The sequence below is a fragment of the Mirounga leonina genome, unplaced genomic scaffold (assembly GCF_011800145.1).
Source record: "Mirounga leonina isolate KUSES-001 unplaced genomic scaffold, KU_Mleo_1.0 Mir_94, whole genome shotgun sequence".
NCBI classification, from domain to species: Eukaryota; Metazoa; Chordata; class Mammalia; order Carnivora; family Phocidae; genus Mirounga; species Mirounga leonina.
This window is the reverse complement of record NW_023270855.1, coordinates 9008240-9024798: the sequence shown is the minus strand read 5'-3', so window position 1 is coordinate 9024798 and position 16559 is coordinate 9008240. Positions and strand designations below refer to the sequence as shown.

The 16559-nt window shown below is 45.8% G+C and overlaps 1 protein-coding gene across 1 annotated transcript in view; it reads right to left on the bottom strand.

Moving 5' to 3' along the window:
- Positions 1–16559, bottom strand: part of SRGAP3 (SLIT-ROBO Rho GTPase activating protein 3) — a 326327-nt gene that overhangs the window by 16670 nt on the left and 293098 nt on the right. Inside the window, exons 21-25 of the mRNA XM_034997259.1 lie at positions 15121–15198; positions 7506–7640; positions 4692–4797; positions 4252–4479; positions 1159–1238 (exon numbers count right to left, since the gene is read on the bottom strand). Coding sequence (XP_034853150.1) covers positions 1159–1238; positions 4252–4479; positions 4692–4797; positions 7506–7640; positions 15121–15198 — 627 coding nt within the window. The remainder of the gene's footprint in view (positions 1–1158; positions 1239–4251; positions 4480–4691; positions 4798–7505; positions 7641–15120; positions 15199–16559) is intronic.

Below are 16559 nucleotides of genomic sequence, written 5' to 3'. Positions count from 1 at the left end.
AGCCCATAAGAAAACCTCTACATAATGATTTTTTCAAAGTAAAATTATCACAGGGAGAAAGGAGGGCTATGCTTGGTCTATACAGGATTGTGTTATGACTTTCATGGGTCCCTTCCTCCATTAAAAAAAAGTTAAAAATTATATTCTAGGGGCGCCTGGGTGGCTCAGTCATTAAGCATCTGCCTTCAGCTCAGGTCAGGATCCCAGGGTCCTGGGATCGAGCCCCGCATCGGGCTCCCTGCTCCGCGGGAAGCCTGCTTCTCCCTCTCCCACTCCCCCTGCTTGTGTTCCCTCTCTCGCTGTGTCTCTCTCTGTCAAATAAATAAATAAAAATAAATAAAAAATGAAAAATAAAAATTATATTCTACAACTGACTTGATATAAAGATGAATATAATACAGGCTGGATCATATTCCTTTTTCCTCATCATTTTAAAAGAAACTAAAACATTTTCACGGGTCCTTAAAAGGACCCTGGGCCTGGGTACCATGCCCATTCTGTCTAATGGATTCATTGGTGTTGGGCCCATATTATCCAGATTGCTTGTCTACATGGTCCAGGTTCCCTAGAGATGAACCCAACTCTAATCTCCTTGTCTAGAAGGGGTGGAAGGGTCCAATGAGTCCCTCAAAGCCCAGGCCCACCTTCCCTCTCTCCCACCAGCACTTCCCTGGGTCATCACTGCCTGGCTTCATCTTTGGGGCATCCACGCACTGGGGACACAGCTGTAGTTCGGCATTATTTCTGTGGGTCACGGGGAGCTGCTCCTAATGTGTCAGGTAACGTGACTGGGAGCTCCTCAACAGCCCATGTGTCTTTCATCAAAGCACCCCAAGTCCTAGCACAGGCTGGGGGCAGAACAGATCCCTTGTGGGGGCAGAACAGAGGACAAAGAGTGCTTCCTACTTAGCATACTCTTGTTACTCAGGATTTGCACTTGGGCCAGGCAGGACACAGAAAGGGAGGAGACAGGCGGGTAGGAGTGTGGCGAATGGGAGTGCACATGTCTCCAAGATCTTTCTGGGTCCCCCATCTATTCTGGAGGGCAACTTGCAAAGCTGGAGGAGGTTGTGTGGGCCAGCCCAGACGTTGTGCAGGCATGAGTCAGCATGAGAGACTCCAGGTAAGCTCACTGGCCCCAGGTTCCCGCTAACTCACCTTCATCACTGGTGTGAGGCTCCGTGCCATTGTCGTGGTCAACTTCATCGATAGTCCCTGGCTCGCTGTGTGGACTATCACTGCAAGGAAACATGAGAAGGCGACGCATTGGGTTCTGTACCCTCATGCTGTCCTCAGCTTCCCTTAAGTGCCAGCCCCGCCCACCTCTGGGCTTGACTCAGGTCAGGCCCAGGCCAGCACTGTCCTATCTTATCCATCTGACCACCCATGGGCCCTCCTAATCTCCCAGCCCCTTCAATGGGAAGCTATCCTGAATAACCTCCCCCAGCTTCCCCCAGCCCTGGAATTTGCCAGGCTGCCAATTCCTAGGAGTTCCATATGACCCAGAGATCAGTGTAAAACCCTGGCATTTATCCTCGGAAGGACCACGGGCCAAAACAGGAAGGAACTTTGGAAGTGCGGTGAGTCATTCATCTAACCTGGTTCCATGTCTTACAGAGGACGTGACATGCCCAGCAAGGTGGAGTGAAGCTCGCAAGGAGCAGGGTTCTCAGGGCTGCCTCAGGATGCTGTGTGCAAAAGCCTGGGCCAGTCCACGTGGCACCAGCAGGCTGGCAGCCATGATGGGCATGGGAGGAGGTAGAGTGAATCCAGACCTGTCAGATTCGTTATTAATACACTCGATAATTTCACCAGTCACTAGCCGCTCTCTAAATGATAAGCTTCTTGAGGCCAGGGTTTATTCACATAGTCGGTTTTCTAACTGAGCCAGTGATGGAGTCCTGATATATGCCAGGCACTATGCTAGGTAGGAGGGACACACTGATGGGTAAGTGGACACATACTCTGCCCTCATGGGCCAGGAAATAAAACTGCTGCAAGTTGAAATGTGCTATGGAGGAACAAATGAGCAGAGACAAGAACAGCAGAGGGGACCTGCACTGGGTGGTCAGGGAAGGCTTCATGGAGGAGGTGACACTTGCAATGGCATTTGAGAAGATACGAATTTCATTATGAAAAATTCTCCACTGCCTCCTGGATAAGGTCCAGACACTGCACAATGGCTTACGACCTTTCATAACCTGGCTCCTGCTGGCCTGTGCAGCCTCCTCCCTCACCATTCCCTTGGCATCTGCAACACTGTGGCCACATAGAACCACTTTCCAACTACTTGCAGGACCAAGTCCAGAACATTCTTTGCCCATTCTTCACCTGGATGACTCTAGTCTATCCTACAGGCCTCCGTTAAGTCATTATTTCCTCCAGGAAGCCCTTCCTGACCTCGCTACATTGGCTCAGGGAGCCCCTCTTCTGGAACTGCCTGTTTCCTCCTCCCCCAGAGCTCCCTGCATCAGGGATGAATCCTGTTCAGGTCACATCCCTGCCCTCCTGCCCAGGGCCTGGCCTGGGACAGACACTCAGCAACAATCTGTCCATTCGTTGAATGAATGAATGAATGAATGAATGTTGTCCATTACAGTGAGACCCTCAGCCAAATCCCCCTTTATGGCTTTGAAAATACCTCCAATATAATTAATAGTTTTCCTTTCTCATTGGATACAAGTGGGACTAAGAAGTGTGGTTATTGTATATTGTTCTCTGGTAAGTACAACAGATCTTGAGGACCTTCCCAGAACACTAATGATATATATTGCAGCAAGAAAAGAGAACCGATAATGGTTGCAAACACTGCATGAAAAGCTTCTCTTTGTCCAGAAAGTAGGCTTGCTGGCTGTTTAATGTTTCTGTGACAAAACAGGGACAGATGTGCTCCTGGTGCCTCAAATAAAGTTACAGAGCTGTGATTACAAGACAGCAGAGCCCGATATTTCTATGGGGGATGGGATGGGAAACAAAGGGGCTGGGGCGCCTGGGTGGCTCAGTTGGTTGGGCGACTGCCTTCGGCTCAGGTCATGATCCTGGAGTCCCGGGATCGAGTCCCGCATCGGGCTCCCTGCTCGGCAGGGAGTCTGCTTCAACCTCTGACCCTCTCCCCTTCTCATGTGCTTTCTCTCTCATTCTCTCTCTGTCAAATAAATAAATAAAATCTTAAAAACAAAAAACAAAAAACAAAGGGGCTGAAATGTCTCCCTTTTTTGAAGCGATTTAAGAGTCCAGGAATGCTGTGATAATCAAAAGACAAACTCCCCTGTAGGACCTAGCTGAAAGCAGTATGGGGAATACCTAAATATATAGCTGTGTGTTGTCCTGGATTGGGAATAAAGAATGAATAGGAACCCTTTGGCTGGTCTCTGTCAGCTGGTGTTCTGAATCCACATTTCAGAACATTTCCTATGTTTACCACATTTTAAGGTCTTAGTCTGGGAAAAGTAGTCAGCCCTGATTTTGATTGGTTCTAACATTTTTCTCCCAAGACTCCATGTAGCACCAGGTACCGAGAGGTGCCCAACTACCAACTGCTGACCTGGCGTGGAACTCTCAAAGAACGTGAACTCACTGTGTTTGGAAAAAACTCCTTTCTCAAGAGGTTGATTGAGGTGGGGATTATTATCCACTCCCCTGCTGCCTGAGATGGGTTTGTGACTCACTTGGCCCATGACAGCTTGACATCTCCTAACTAATGTGATTTGTTCACCAGACCCGAGCCTCAGCAAGGGGATATCATTCTTGGATTTGTGTTGGGACACTTGGGAAGAAGAAGCCCTTTTTCCACTGGGGTTGCTGAGAGAATGTGCTCTAAATCTGGAGTTACCAGATGCCTTCCTGAAGCCACCAAGGGAGAGACTGCCTGAGAATGAAGCCAACACAGAAGAAAGAAGAGCCACGGGCTGGGGATTGCAGGACCAAGTCCTGATGATAATAGCTGAACTCCTGGATCCAGCTATACCTGAAGCCATGATGTTAGACTTTTTAGTTAAGTAAAGTAAATCAATTACTTCCCATTTAGCTTAACCAGTTTGATTTGTATTTCTGCCCCTTATAAACCAAGAGAGTCTTGCTGATGCAACTATCTCTCATATAAGGCTGCGGCAAAGCTCAAATGAGGAAATGCATATGGGAGTACAGACTATAAAGCAGTAAGAAAATCGAAGGGTTTCTTACTGTTCCTGTTCAACAGCAACAACGATAGTGATGATGATAGTAACGATATTAAGAAGAACAGAATCTTACCAATATTCTTCCCCTCCAGCCATGCATTTTTCATACACAGGTCCCTCTAGCTCCCGGGGGCTGGGGAAGATGGCTTCATGATGGATGATGATGGTTTTGATGACTTCATTGACGTGTGCCTGGCAGGACACAGGGTCCTGCCCATCAGGGATGTGCATGAGGGTGGGCCCGAAGCAGATGGCCAGGTTGTAGGGATCCATCATGTTCTCGTCGCTATACTGCGAGAGGCTACAAGAAAGGAGGTACTCACAAGTCACCTGGGAAAGGTGAATCTTCCCCGCTGTGGGTTCTTTTTTTTGAGGGCTCTACTCAACTCCAGGAGGGTTCCATGTTCTATTTTAGGAACAGCTGCACCTGCAAAAGCCTCAGGACACCCCCTCCCAAAGGAGGCCAGAGCTGAGGCAAGAAGGGACCCCCCCCCAGTTGGCCGGGCAACTCACTGGTTGAGGAAAGCAAAGAGGTATCTCATGACCACGATGACCACTCGGGGAAGGGTGATGAGGATTTGCTGGATCTGGTGCACCCTCTCAGCTGGGTTCTCCAGTTCTGTAACACAAAGGGGCTTTTCAGGGTGTCTTTCATTCTCAGAGAGCCAGGCAGCCAACATCTGCTCCTAGATCAGGCCACATGGTTCCGGGGGAGCCAGTTCTCTCAGTTCTGGGGATTGATCTGTGACCCTCGTCTGGCCACTTGCAGCAAGTATGTGAGTCAATTCATTCCCTTTTATGGATGAAGCCCATATAGATCGAGTTTCTGTCACCTGATACCTATGAGCCCTGATGAACGCAGGCATGGGCCATGTTCCGTTCACCTCTTTGAACACCAGCTGCACCACAGGCACGTCATGTAGTAGGCTAGAAGTGAGTGTTGAATAGACAACCAACTCTAGAGCTCTGTATCGGCCAATGAGCTTGGCAGATGCCTGGGATCTTGTCTCTGAGCCCGGTTTTCAGGCCCGTCCTAGACAGAGAGACACTGGTATTTTTGTCAGTCGGGCCAGGGGCAGGAGCAGCCAGTTGGGCTTGGTAAGGAGACAGGCTTTGTGGGCTCTGCCTTGTGGAGAGGGAAAGTTGGCACGCAGACTGAGCTGCCAGGGTTCTGATGTGTGTCTGCAGGGCTTATGCCCAAGTCTATGCCAGTTTCTTTCTCAGAAAACATGTTTTCTCACAGAGCCCCTCTCTTCAGCCTCCACATTCTGTCAGCATGTTCCTTCTAAAACACCATTTCTCCTGTTTCTCCTCCGTATCCCAGGCCTTTCACAGCGGGCTTCCGCCAACCTAGCCGGCCTGACCTCCTAGCTGCTGCCCCTCCCCCAAGTATCTGAAGATGATACAGAGTTATGCTTCTCAGATGAGGTGGTAGTGCACCTCTGGGCATTTACAGATCCACAGGGCATTCTTTGGGGTTGTCACAGTGACTAGAGAGTACCATTGGCATTTGGGATCCAGGGGTCAAGGTGCCAAGTGTCCTGAATGTATGGGACACACAATAAGACACTGTTCTACCCTAAATGCCAATAGCACCCCCACTGAGGAACTCTGTGCCAGGTGGCCTTAGCCACGATCTCCCTCTCACAGAGGGCCTTCCTGCCCCTGGGTCTTTGCACACACTGGTGATCTCTCTACTCTGTCCAGCACACTCTAGCTTACCTTCAAAGTCTGGCACTGAGGCATCTCACCCAAGTCTCCCCACAGAGCTAAAGGTTCTTGGACATTTACTGATTCCGTTGCCCTTTATATAGGTCACTCCCTGTCCTCAGCTTCAGTCATCAGTGCCCTAGTACCCCTGCACTTCAGTACATCATTTTCTTAAATGCATTTATTTAAAGAGGAAATTTTACCTCACTCTGTAAATGAGAAGCCAGGACCACTTGCTATAATTAAGAGGTAACATAAAAATAGATATAATGAAAGCAAAACAATATCACTAAATTCTAGGTAGGCACTGTTCTATACAAAAGTTTCTGAGACTGAGGCCCCATCTCTATGTTTAGAAGGGAGACTGACTGACCTCTGAAATTTTCTCCTTGATATAATCACAGGGTTTGGGAGGGAAGTGAGAAGGGATCTTCCCCACCCCCTCCCCAGTGTGATTCAAAGTGTGATCCAAGGTATGCAATGTTATGGGCTTGTACCAGCGGTCAACAGCCTTGGCCACTTAGGGCTCTGCTCAGGAACTAGACTAATGGGACTGAACATGTGACACTAGCTGAACACATGACACGAGGGGCTCAGATAGGGTTGGGCCTTTGTAGCCTGGAATTTCTGAGGGTCATGTGGAGCCTGAAGTGGATCTGGAAAGATGAGCAGGAAGTAGTGTGGAGCGGAGCAGAGCAGAGAAAGGGTCTTTTGTACAAGGCAGGCAAGAGGCTTGAAGCCTCCCACCTGCTGGAGCACTTTCCCGGCTGCAAATCCCTCTCAGAGCATTGTGAGAAGCTTTCGTTTCTGTTTTGAAAGCAAAAATGCTTTCATTTTTGTTTTGCTCCTAGTACTACTGGGCGTGGGGCAATTTTCTGTAAATCAGAGTTTATTCTAAAATACTAAGATTCTCATACTGTAATATTAATAGTTTATTTTTTAAAATTCCCAAAATGTTGCCTTGGATCTGGGCATCTTACAGTCAAGGTGCTTTTACTTCAGCCCCCTAGACTGGGCTTCTGCCTTCATCCACAGAAATACCTGCCAAGGAGAATTCTGATGGCTCGTGACATCAGAAGAAGCCCACAGTCAACTTATTTTCACCATTTTACTTGTCTGTTATGTTGCTGACCTGACTCCCAAACCCTCTATGGCTCCCTATTACCCAAGGGGAAAAGCTCTAAAATCCTTACAAGGTCTTTCCCCTCTTGCTCTATTTTACCCTTCTAGCCTCTTGCACCATTCACTGCCTGGAATACCCTCCTACTGGTCCCATTAGTCTGTGTGTCCCCATACTCTTCCAGGATACTCCGTGTCCACTCCTCCTGGAAGGCTCAGCTCACATCACTCTCTCTCAGCTGTGATCTGCAAAACCAAGTTTCCCTCTGCCTCTTCTGAGCTCCTTCCATACCCAGGGTTGTACCATGTCATTTTCCATTATAAACTGTCTTGTTATCTCTACAACTAGGTTTTAAGTTCTATGAGAACGAGGGCCATACTGCTCTTTTCATACTCTCCCTCCCATGTGCCTAGCACAGAGATGAGCCCATAGTACAACTTTAATAAAGGTATGTCACACAATTGATCACTCTACCATTCCACCTAGGAAATACTTACTAATAGTAGATATCAAATCTTGAAACCTTTCCTTAGGAAAGAGTGGGTTTTCCAGTCCTCGGAAATACAGTTTTAAAACACCAGCGACTGAATTGATATCTCGTTCATTTTGATCATCCACAAGGGGGTCTTCACCTGAGAGGAAACAGGAGATAATAATTCAGCTTGGTAAGGAGGCAGGAAATGTGCAGATGGCCGGAGGGATGGCCTGAGCTAGAGGAGAAGCAGATGGGACAACCTCCTTGACAGAGCAAGTTTAGAGTTCTCCCTGTAACTGATTTTGAAAATGTTCAAATCTACGGAAATATTGTAAAAATAAAATACTGAAATCACCCTTCATTCACGGTCATTAACTTACACTCCTCTTGCCATATTTGCTTTCTCTCTTTACTCATATTTATTGCTCAATGATTTTAGAGTATTTTATAGATGTCACAAAATATAACTGCTAAATACTTCAACATGTTTCTCCTAAGAATAAGGATATTCTCCTACATAACCACATAACATCATTACACCTAAGAAAATTAACAATAGTTCCAAAACACCATCTCATATACAGCCCACATCCAAACATTCCCAATTGTCCTGTCTTTCACAGAATTTTTTCAAAGGCTAAGATCTAATAAACACAATTCATTTGGTTGTTATGTTTCCTTAGTCTTTTGAATGTAAAGAGGCCCCAACATTTTTTAATCGTTAAGTTTTTTATAATATTGCCTCTTCTGAGGAGTCCAGGCCACCTGCCTTATGGAATGCCTCCCACTCTGGATTTGTCTTTGTTTCCTCATGATTAGGTTTAAGTTAAATATTTTTGGCAAGAATAGTACATGGGTGATGTTGTGGACACCTCATTGGATCCAGAGGCATATAACGTCAGCCTGTCTTGCTCCTGGTGATGCAAAGTTTGATCCATGGATTAAGGGGGTGACCTCCAGATCTCTGCATTGTAAAGGTCTATTTTCCGTTTTTGTAATAGTGTAAAATATAAAATATTTTTGAAAAATATAAGTGATCTATGTGCAAGTCATTGTGCTCAACATGTTTCACCCAATGCTTTTAACCTCCAATGATGATTTTAGCCTAAATCAATTATTATCCTAGGGTTGCAAAATGATGATTTTCTAATTCTGTCATTCCTTCTACATTTATTAGCTAGCATTCTTCCATAAAGAAGAGGTTTCCCCATGCCCCCTTACTTCTCCTATTATTATTATTACTGTTATTATTTAACATCTTTGTGGGATTGTTTTTGTAATTTTTAATTTAATGTGTCATAATCCATTACCATCACTATTCTCTGGAATGCTCAGATTCTCCTCAATTTTGCCAGGGACAAATGTCCTTTATAGGTGACCTCCACTGAGCATATCCTTGCTTTCTGCAACAGAAGATGTTCATGGATCACCTTATACTTTCCTTGACCCAGATCTGGAATCAAACATTTCTCCAAGACGCTCTGTTTGCTTTTTATAGGGGATGGCATTTAGAGACCAAGATCTAAGCTCCAGGTGTGCTCATTGGTACAGGAGTGCTATAAAAAGCTTTTAAACCTTTTCAGTGGATAGAGGGAGAATACATATATTTTTTTTTCATGAGTTCACACAGTTATTTCTAATTCATATTTAAGATTCAACATTTTCTTTACCTTCATTTATTTTATATTTGTATTTCATTTTTCTTAGTGAAAAATCTTGGTTCTGAGTCACATTAATAATGTATTTCTGTATCTGCCTTATCCTACAATATACATAACATAGTTTTGAAATTTTAATAGCAATATCACCACTAACAATAAACCTACTACATAAAATTTAAGATTTCTTTGCAGGGCTTTTGTTTTCATTTGGGGGGGAAGGGGTTAGTCTTCAGAATGTATCCCACTAAAGATGTGCGGTCAGAAGACAGAAAGTACATTAGTGGTTGCCTAGCGTGGGGGGCTGGGGTAGAGGGAGTCTAGGGAGTAACTACAAATGGGTACAAGGTTTCTTTTGGGGATGATGAAAAGTTTCTGAAATTGGATTATGGTGATGATTGCACAACTCTATAAATATACCAGGAAACACTGAATTGTACGATTTAAAAATGGGTGAGCTTTATGGTATCTAACTCATTAAAGCTGCTAAAAATGTATGACCAGAGCACATGTTCAAAAGTTACTCTCTGTGTGATGATCAATTTGATACACAGCTTGTTTCTATTTCTATTCAATTTTAGGGACTTTTTTTTTTAGAAATCCTTTCTTAAAAAATTTGCAGTTTTAAAAATTTAAAGCATTTACATTGTCCAAAAGTCAAAACCAGATAAAAAGTTATATGCAGACAAAGCCCTACTCTTCTCCTTCTCCCTTCCCTACCTTACATTTAACCATTTTCATCAGTTTCTGGTTTGCCCTGTTGTGTTTTCTTCTCCCAAAATAAGCAAATACATATATGAGAATTTTTTATTTCCTTTCATTTTTTACACAAAATGTAAGTAGTATACAATATTGCGACATACACTTGTTTCTTTGCTTCACAATAAATACTAGAAATCCCTCCATATCAGTTCATACAGATCTTTCTCATTTTTCTTCTTCTTTTTTTTTAAGTGGATGCAAAGTACTCTATTTTATGGATCCACCATGATTTAGTCAACCAATCTCCTACGGATTGACATGTGACTTCTTTCCAATCTTTAGCTCTTACAAATATTGCCGCAACAAATAATCTCCTGTGTGTGTTTTGGTATTTGTGGAGGTACATCTCTGGTCAAGTCTCAAAGTGGGATTGTGGGTCAAAGGGTACATTTCATTAGACAGAGCCAAATTCTCCCCCACTGGGCCTGCACCATTCTATCCTCCTACTGGCAACATAGGAGAATGCTTTTTTTCCACAGCCCTGCCCATGGAATGCTCTCAATCTTCCTTTTTTTTTTTTTTGCCCATTGGACAGGGGAAAATGGTATCTCAGGAGAGCAGCATTTTTCAATTTAATCTGGGGCTGCTCAGCTAAGATCCCCCCAAGTTTCCAGTGGACGAGGTGAAAGGAAACAGAGCAATCCAGCCCCTCCCTGAAGGTGCTGACAGATGTCTGCACAATGAGCTTTTCCTCCTGCTCCCAGAATAGCCCATAGAATGTTCTAAGACTGGCAAGCAGTGAAGAGCAGAGCTGGAAATTCATACTTGGATCTCTTTACTCCACCTTCATAGGAAAAGAATGCATGTCACTGCCAGGGCCTCTGCTAGCCCCAACGTGCTTTAGTGCAAATGAGAGAGGGCCCCCCTACTTCCTTCCTAAACCAGGTCTTGTGGCTTACAGAGTATGAACCAGAGTTCAGCTCCCCTCTTTGACTGAGCAGCCCCGCACAGTGCCCAGCCTGAATGACTGTATGTGGTGGCCCAGATGCTGATGTTCCAGAGGTCAACCTCTCAGATATCCCCACAGGGGAACAGGAGGAGTCCTTGTGGGGAAGGAAGAGAGAAAACACAAAAAAATCACTTCTTATACTGATATAGCACTTCTCAAGTGAGAAGCACATTCGCACACATGATCTCCCTTCATCCTCACAAGAACATTGCATGGTGCCGAGGAAGGCAGGGTTCCAACACCACCATTCTCTCACACGCAACAAGCAAAACAACTTGCCCACATTCACATAGTCAAAACACACACCAGCAGCTCCCAGGTCTCGTAATGCCTGGGAGATAGTCTTCCTTTGACCAGTGTCTGTCTGTCGGCTTACATGCCTGTCTCCCTCCCTCCCTCCTTCCCTCCTTCCTTTTCCTTTAGAGTAGAATCCCAACCTTTTCTTTTTTTTTTTTCCAAGAAAAAAGTTTCTCTGAATGCTCAACACATACAACAAAGCTGTCTTAATTGAATTGGAAGGAGAGGTCTATACCTCCCTCCTAAGCCCCCTCTCGGGTCCTGTAGCACCTCTTGAGGCCCCTTTAAGGGACCAGAAAAGTTCAAAAACTCTGGACTATACTTAGCTATTTCCCTATTATTACCACATATGACCTTTGGGGTCTCATGATTCAAAAGCACATGGATTCTTCTTCTTCATAGTACATGTCAGCTCCCCTCATCAAGCACGATCAACATATGGGCTTTATATATACATACATATACTACCTATGTGTACACACACACACCCCATTTGCTCTTGCTCTTCCTCCCAGAAGGCACTCAGTCCATAAAAGGAACCATCCAAATATTCCAAATATTCTCTCCTCCTAGCCCAGGCCTTCGGCTCTCTGCAAGGCCAGTCAATTTTGGCTCCAGAAACGAGCGGAATTCCAGAGCTCAGGATGAGCAGTATGGTTTGTGGGAATGATGGCTTCCTTGAGGAGAATTACAGCTAAAACTCTAGGCTAGTCTGAGAGAAAGCTGTGTTCACACTTGGTTGGCTACCGTCCTGGGGGCGGTGGAACTGTTCCCCAGCAGCCCTGCCCACAGCGCCCTCTTAGCCAGGTCACCTGGGCACTGCCGAGGACTTGACGGCAGGGCTGTCCCCAGGGCAGAGTGTGAACAGTGTGTGCTCACAGGCTCTCAGGAAATCTGCCGCCAGACTGGGTGCATGGCAGGAAGCTCGCGGGTGGCCTCTCACACAAGGGCAGTTAGCTCTCTGTGGCCACAGGTCCTCCCAAGCCCATTCTGTGGCTCCTCAATAGGACAACCCCTCCCAGCGTCTCCCGGTCACACTCCTCTCCCTGGGACAGGATCTAGATCTCTAGAGGGCCAGCACTAGAATGTGTCAGACCCTACATGCCATGACTTCAGCCTCAGATCTAAACCCTATCCTGAGCCTCACCGGGTGAGAGGGCCACAGACTCCCCTTCCAGGCGCCCCTCCACATAAGGAGGCCCCCCTGGCAGCTCTCTCATCGTTGCATACAAAGGGGACAGTGGCTGGGTCTGTGGGGAAAAACAGAGTTTTCCCAGGAAAACTGCCTGAGAGACAACAGAAAAGCAGGGCTCTCTCCATGGCGGGGCTACTGATTTCCTGCCCTCTTGTGGTGTTTCTCCTTCGTTTTGTCAGACTGCAGAAAGAGCTCAAAACTTGGGTGATAAGCTTAAGGCTTACTGACAGAAAAAAAAAAAAATCGTATCATTAACATCACCACTTCAACTAAAACCCTGGCTGACTCATGTCAGAAGAAAAAGAAAGCGGGTTTAGGAATAATAAGCCAAGAATGAATTTCCTACATGTTGCAATTTCTCAGAACCTTAAAGAAAACAGATCTGTGCTCCTTTCAACAGCCTTATACAAGGAATGTGGGCAAGAACTTCACCCAAGAGAGCAGGAAGGGGGCCAAGGAAGAGAAAGACCCAAATCTCCTTGAACTAATGGCAAATGATAGACACCCTGCAAGGATTGAGGGACTTACATTTTAACAAATAAAAGGAAGAAAGGAAAAATGCACAACGTGCTGGTTTAGAGAGAAAATTCAGTAGTAAGTTAGTGTGTGGGATGGAGGAGTGAGTGAGAAGAGAAATACTGAGCCTCCCCAGCCTGCAGCAGTTGGGGGGTAGGGGGGTAGAGAAGCTACTAGTTTCACGAGAGGTGGGAGGTGACCCTGAGTAAGGAGCCAAACCTAAGGCAGTTGGTTGGTGAACTTCAAGAAACAGAAAAAGTAAGTGGGAAATCTGGGCACTAGCCAGCCCAGAGAAGCCAGGAATGGATTTTTCTAAAAGAGATACACCAGGAACTTTTTTTTTTTTTTTTTTAAGAATAAGCCACAGTTCACCATAGGCTCAGGAGGAGCAAAAAGACAAGGCTGCCGCAAGAATGAGATTCATTCTGGAATGATGGAGAGAGGGAGAAGAGCCAATTTGCATACTTGAGGCAAAGAAAAAGAAAACATTTTTGCAGCTGAGATTTGGGTCAGGTGATCCCTGCCCAGCAGGGCTCTGCCCGAGGTGATCCAAGGCCAGTTTGGAACAGGCACCCAAGCCAGGGACAGAAGGCACTGACCTTAGAAAATCACATTCGAGAAGGAAAGAAAGCAGTGCTCTTGGGGCAGGGATAGGGCCGGGCTGCCTGGTACAAGAAAGTTACTTACATAGCCTAGGGAAGCAGGGAAATTCGAGGCAGGGGCTGTTGCCAGGCTGGATGCACTGTGCAGTGAGTTTACCCATGAGATTTAAGGAATTCTGTATAATGTGATTAGCCCAAGAAGATGGAACCAGCAAAGATTCCAGACCCTGGTTCTGTTCATTTACAATGAACACAGGGGAGCAGGGGTGCTAAGGAGTTGGGGGAAGTGAAGAAACAAAACTTTGGATTGGGCTGTCCAGTGTTGTCAAGAGAAGCTCAGAGAATGACGAGTGACACTTCCATCAGGGAGGAAGATGGGAGATCCCTCTTGGTCCTGGCCTTTGCACATGTTGTTTCCTTAGTCTGGAATGACCTTTCCCTCCTTTTTCTGGCTCTTACTCTTTAAGCCTCAGCTTGAACATTTCCTCCTCTAGGAAGACTTCTCGAGCTTTACTATTCCTGCCTCCAACCCAAGCTGGGTTAGGGGTTCCCATACCACCCAGGACTTACTCCATTGTCTGCTAAGCTGGTTCCCTACTAGACACGACTGTCTTTTGTTCCTGTTGTATTTCTGGGCCCTGGTCCCTTACCTAGTGCAGTGGAGGGCCCAATGAATGCATGCTTGTTGGGAGGCAACAAATATATGAGTAGGAGCTTGCAGCCAGGGAATTCTGGGGCTCTCTGGTTCAAAGTGCCCAAAATCCTGGAGCAGACTCCAAAAGAGAAGCGCCGCAGGACATTAGGAGGCCACTGATCACCACATCCAGTCAAATCCTGCTCTCTAAACCCGGTTCAAAGCCAGAGTGCCATGGGCCACAGAGGTCTGTGCTGGGGGCTGTGGTACTGACTTCCTGGGGCTCACAGAGTGCTTCCTCCACTCTAGAGCTAGACGGCAGATGGAACTGGGGAGGAACGGGGAAGGGGTAAGTGTGCTCAGGAGGCAGCCCCTCCAGAGGAAGCTGGGTAATAAGGAGGGAGAATTCCAGAGCTGGAACCAGGGGGAAGGCCTGTTCAGAGCACAGCCAACAGGGACAAACCAAATACCTTCCAAGACTATTAGGAAGATTGCATAGAAGGAGGGGTAAGAACATGCTCGTAAATTGGGATGTGATCTATTACAGGGAAATGGGTTTGGATTAGGGTCCTCAGACAATATTTGTTTGCCAAATACTACATTAAAAAAAAGATAATTAGGATATTCTAAGAGCCACTCAGTGTTACCTGTATTCTTCCAACTTTTCTAAAAAAGCAGCAGCCTTTTTGATTCACATCATAATTTCAAGTGCTTTCCTAGGCCCTCTTTCCCAGCAACTACTGTACAGTCGCTGGACAGAGTTGCCCATGTGTGCTGGTAAATGTTTCACAGCTAACTCTTGCGATGGAAAAAGACAAAGAAAAGATCTTGGCATTTGCCAATTTCTGTGGTGTAAATACTCCTGCCTTCGCTGATTTCAAGCTACCAAGGGGGAAGGCACTGAATGCAGTTGGAAAGATGTCGCTCTGAGCCAGCCCCAGCACATTGCTGGCTCTAAGACACACATCAACACCCATCCTGGCTTTCTATGGACACAAGCTTGAGATGGTGACTCTGCACCTACCTCTCTCAAAGGAATTTTTTATGTCATTGACTTCGACCTGAGATCCTGGTACTCGGAAGATCCCTTGCTGCTGGAGTCCTAAAAGAAACAAACAGAAAATGCCATGATGCCTTGAGCTCATCAGACCTCTGGGGACATTGATGATTCTCCCAATTGTTTGTCTCTTTCTCCCACCACTTTTTACGAGAGTCGTTCCCAATAAAGATCTCCTGGCAGAAGCCCAAAAGTAGCCTTTGCAATGAACTTCAGCTGGCCAAAACACTCTGCACCATCCTGTTTCATATGTCTGTGATCTCTTGTTGGGGGCCATAAATTAAGGTTGATATCCACACAGGACCAGTGGTAGCCAAGGTGCACTTTGCCTACCAAGTTCACCAGGGACACTGGCACCAAGGAGCTTGGCTTGAGTTTACAAATGCCATTTCAGTGTAACAGCCACAGAGATTTTGAACAAGAATGATCAATATCATTCACTCGACCATTTCCACCCCCTACCTATACAGACATCTTCTTTCCAGGAAAGCTCGAGTCTAGAGTGCATGCTGGCCTGGGATCAAGGTGCTTGGGGGACATCAAATTATTATAGAAAAATAATCTTTTTTAAATATGCTTCTATAAGGCCATAACAAGGAGGAGACCCGATAGCTGACGTAACAGTAACAACACAGGATCAGAACCTATAGGGCTGAACAGTAACCTATAGAATCGAAGGAATTAAAGGGCCTCTCTCACCTTGAATGGGAATTCATGGGGTGACTGTGATCTCCCTCATGTTCAGTTTTTCTTTATAAAACAACTCTCCACATTATAATTTAGGAAAGTGTTTACCTCTAAAAGGCAGGCTTTAGCCCAAGTTTGGTTTGTACATAGTATGTGCTCAATAAAAGTGTGTTTATGTCTTTCCTTAACCAATATTGAATCTCTACCACCTGTGTCTTTTATCCCACTGTCCTGGCATATTCCCATTCAGTCATACTTGCTTCCTTCCCATATTAGACCTTCACGCTTACCATGCACGGCTGGCTTCTTCTACTCAAAGATCACCCCCTCAGAGACGTCTCTCCTTACCACCTTAGCCAAAACAGCCCTGCCACCCTCTGGCCATTCTCTATCCCCTTTTAATTAGTTTCTTGGCATTACTGCTACCTAAAATTATATTATTTCTTTATCTGCTTATTTCCTTGCCCTTCTAATCGGTAATGTAAGCTACCGAGGGCTGGCGCCTTACCTGTCTTATTCATGCCTGTATTCCCATTGTCAGAACAGTGCCTGCTATGCACTCTGAAAATAAATTTTTGGAGGAGTGAATGAATGAATAGAGGGAAGCACAAGGGAAGTGTTGGGGACACCATGGTTAGCACATCCCAGACACTGCATTTCCTTTCTGGAGCTGACTAGAGCCAGTTAACTGACCAATTGCTCAGCTACCTTCAGTGCTC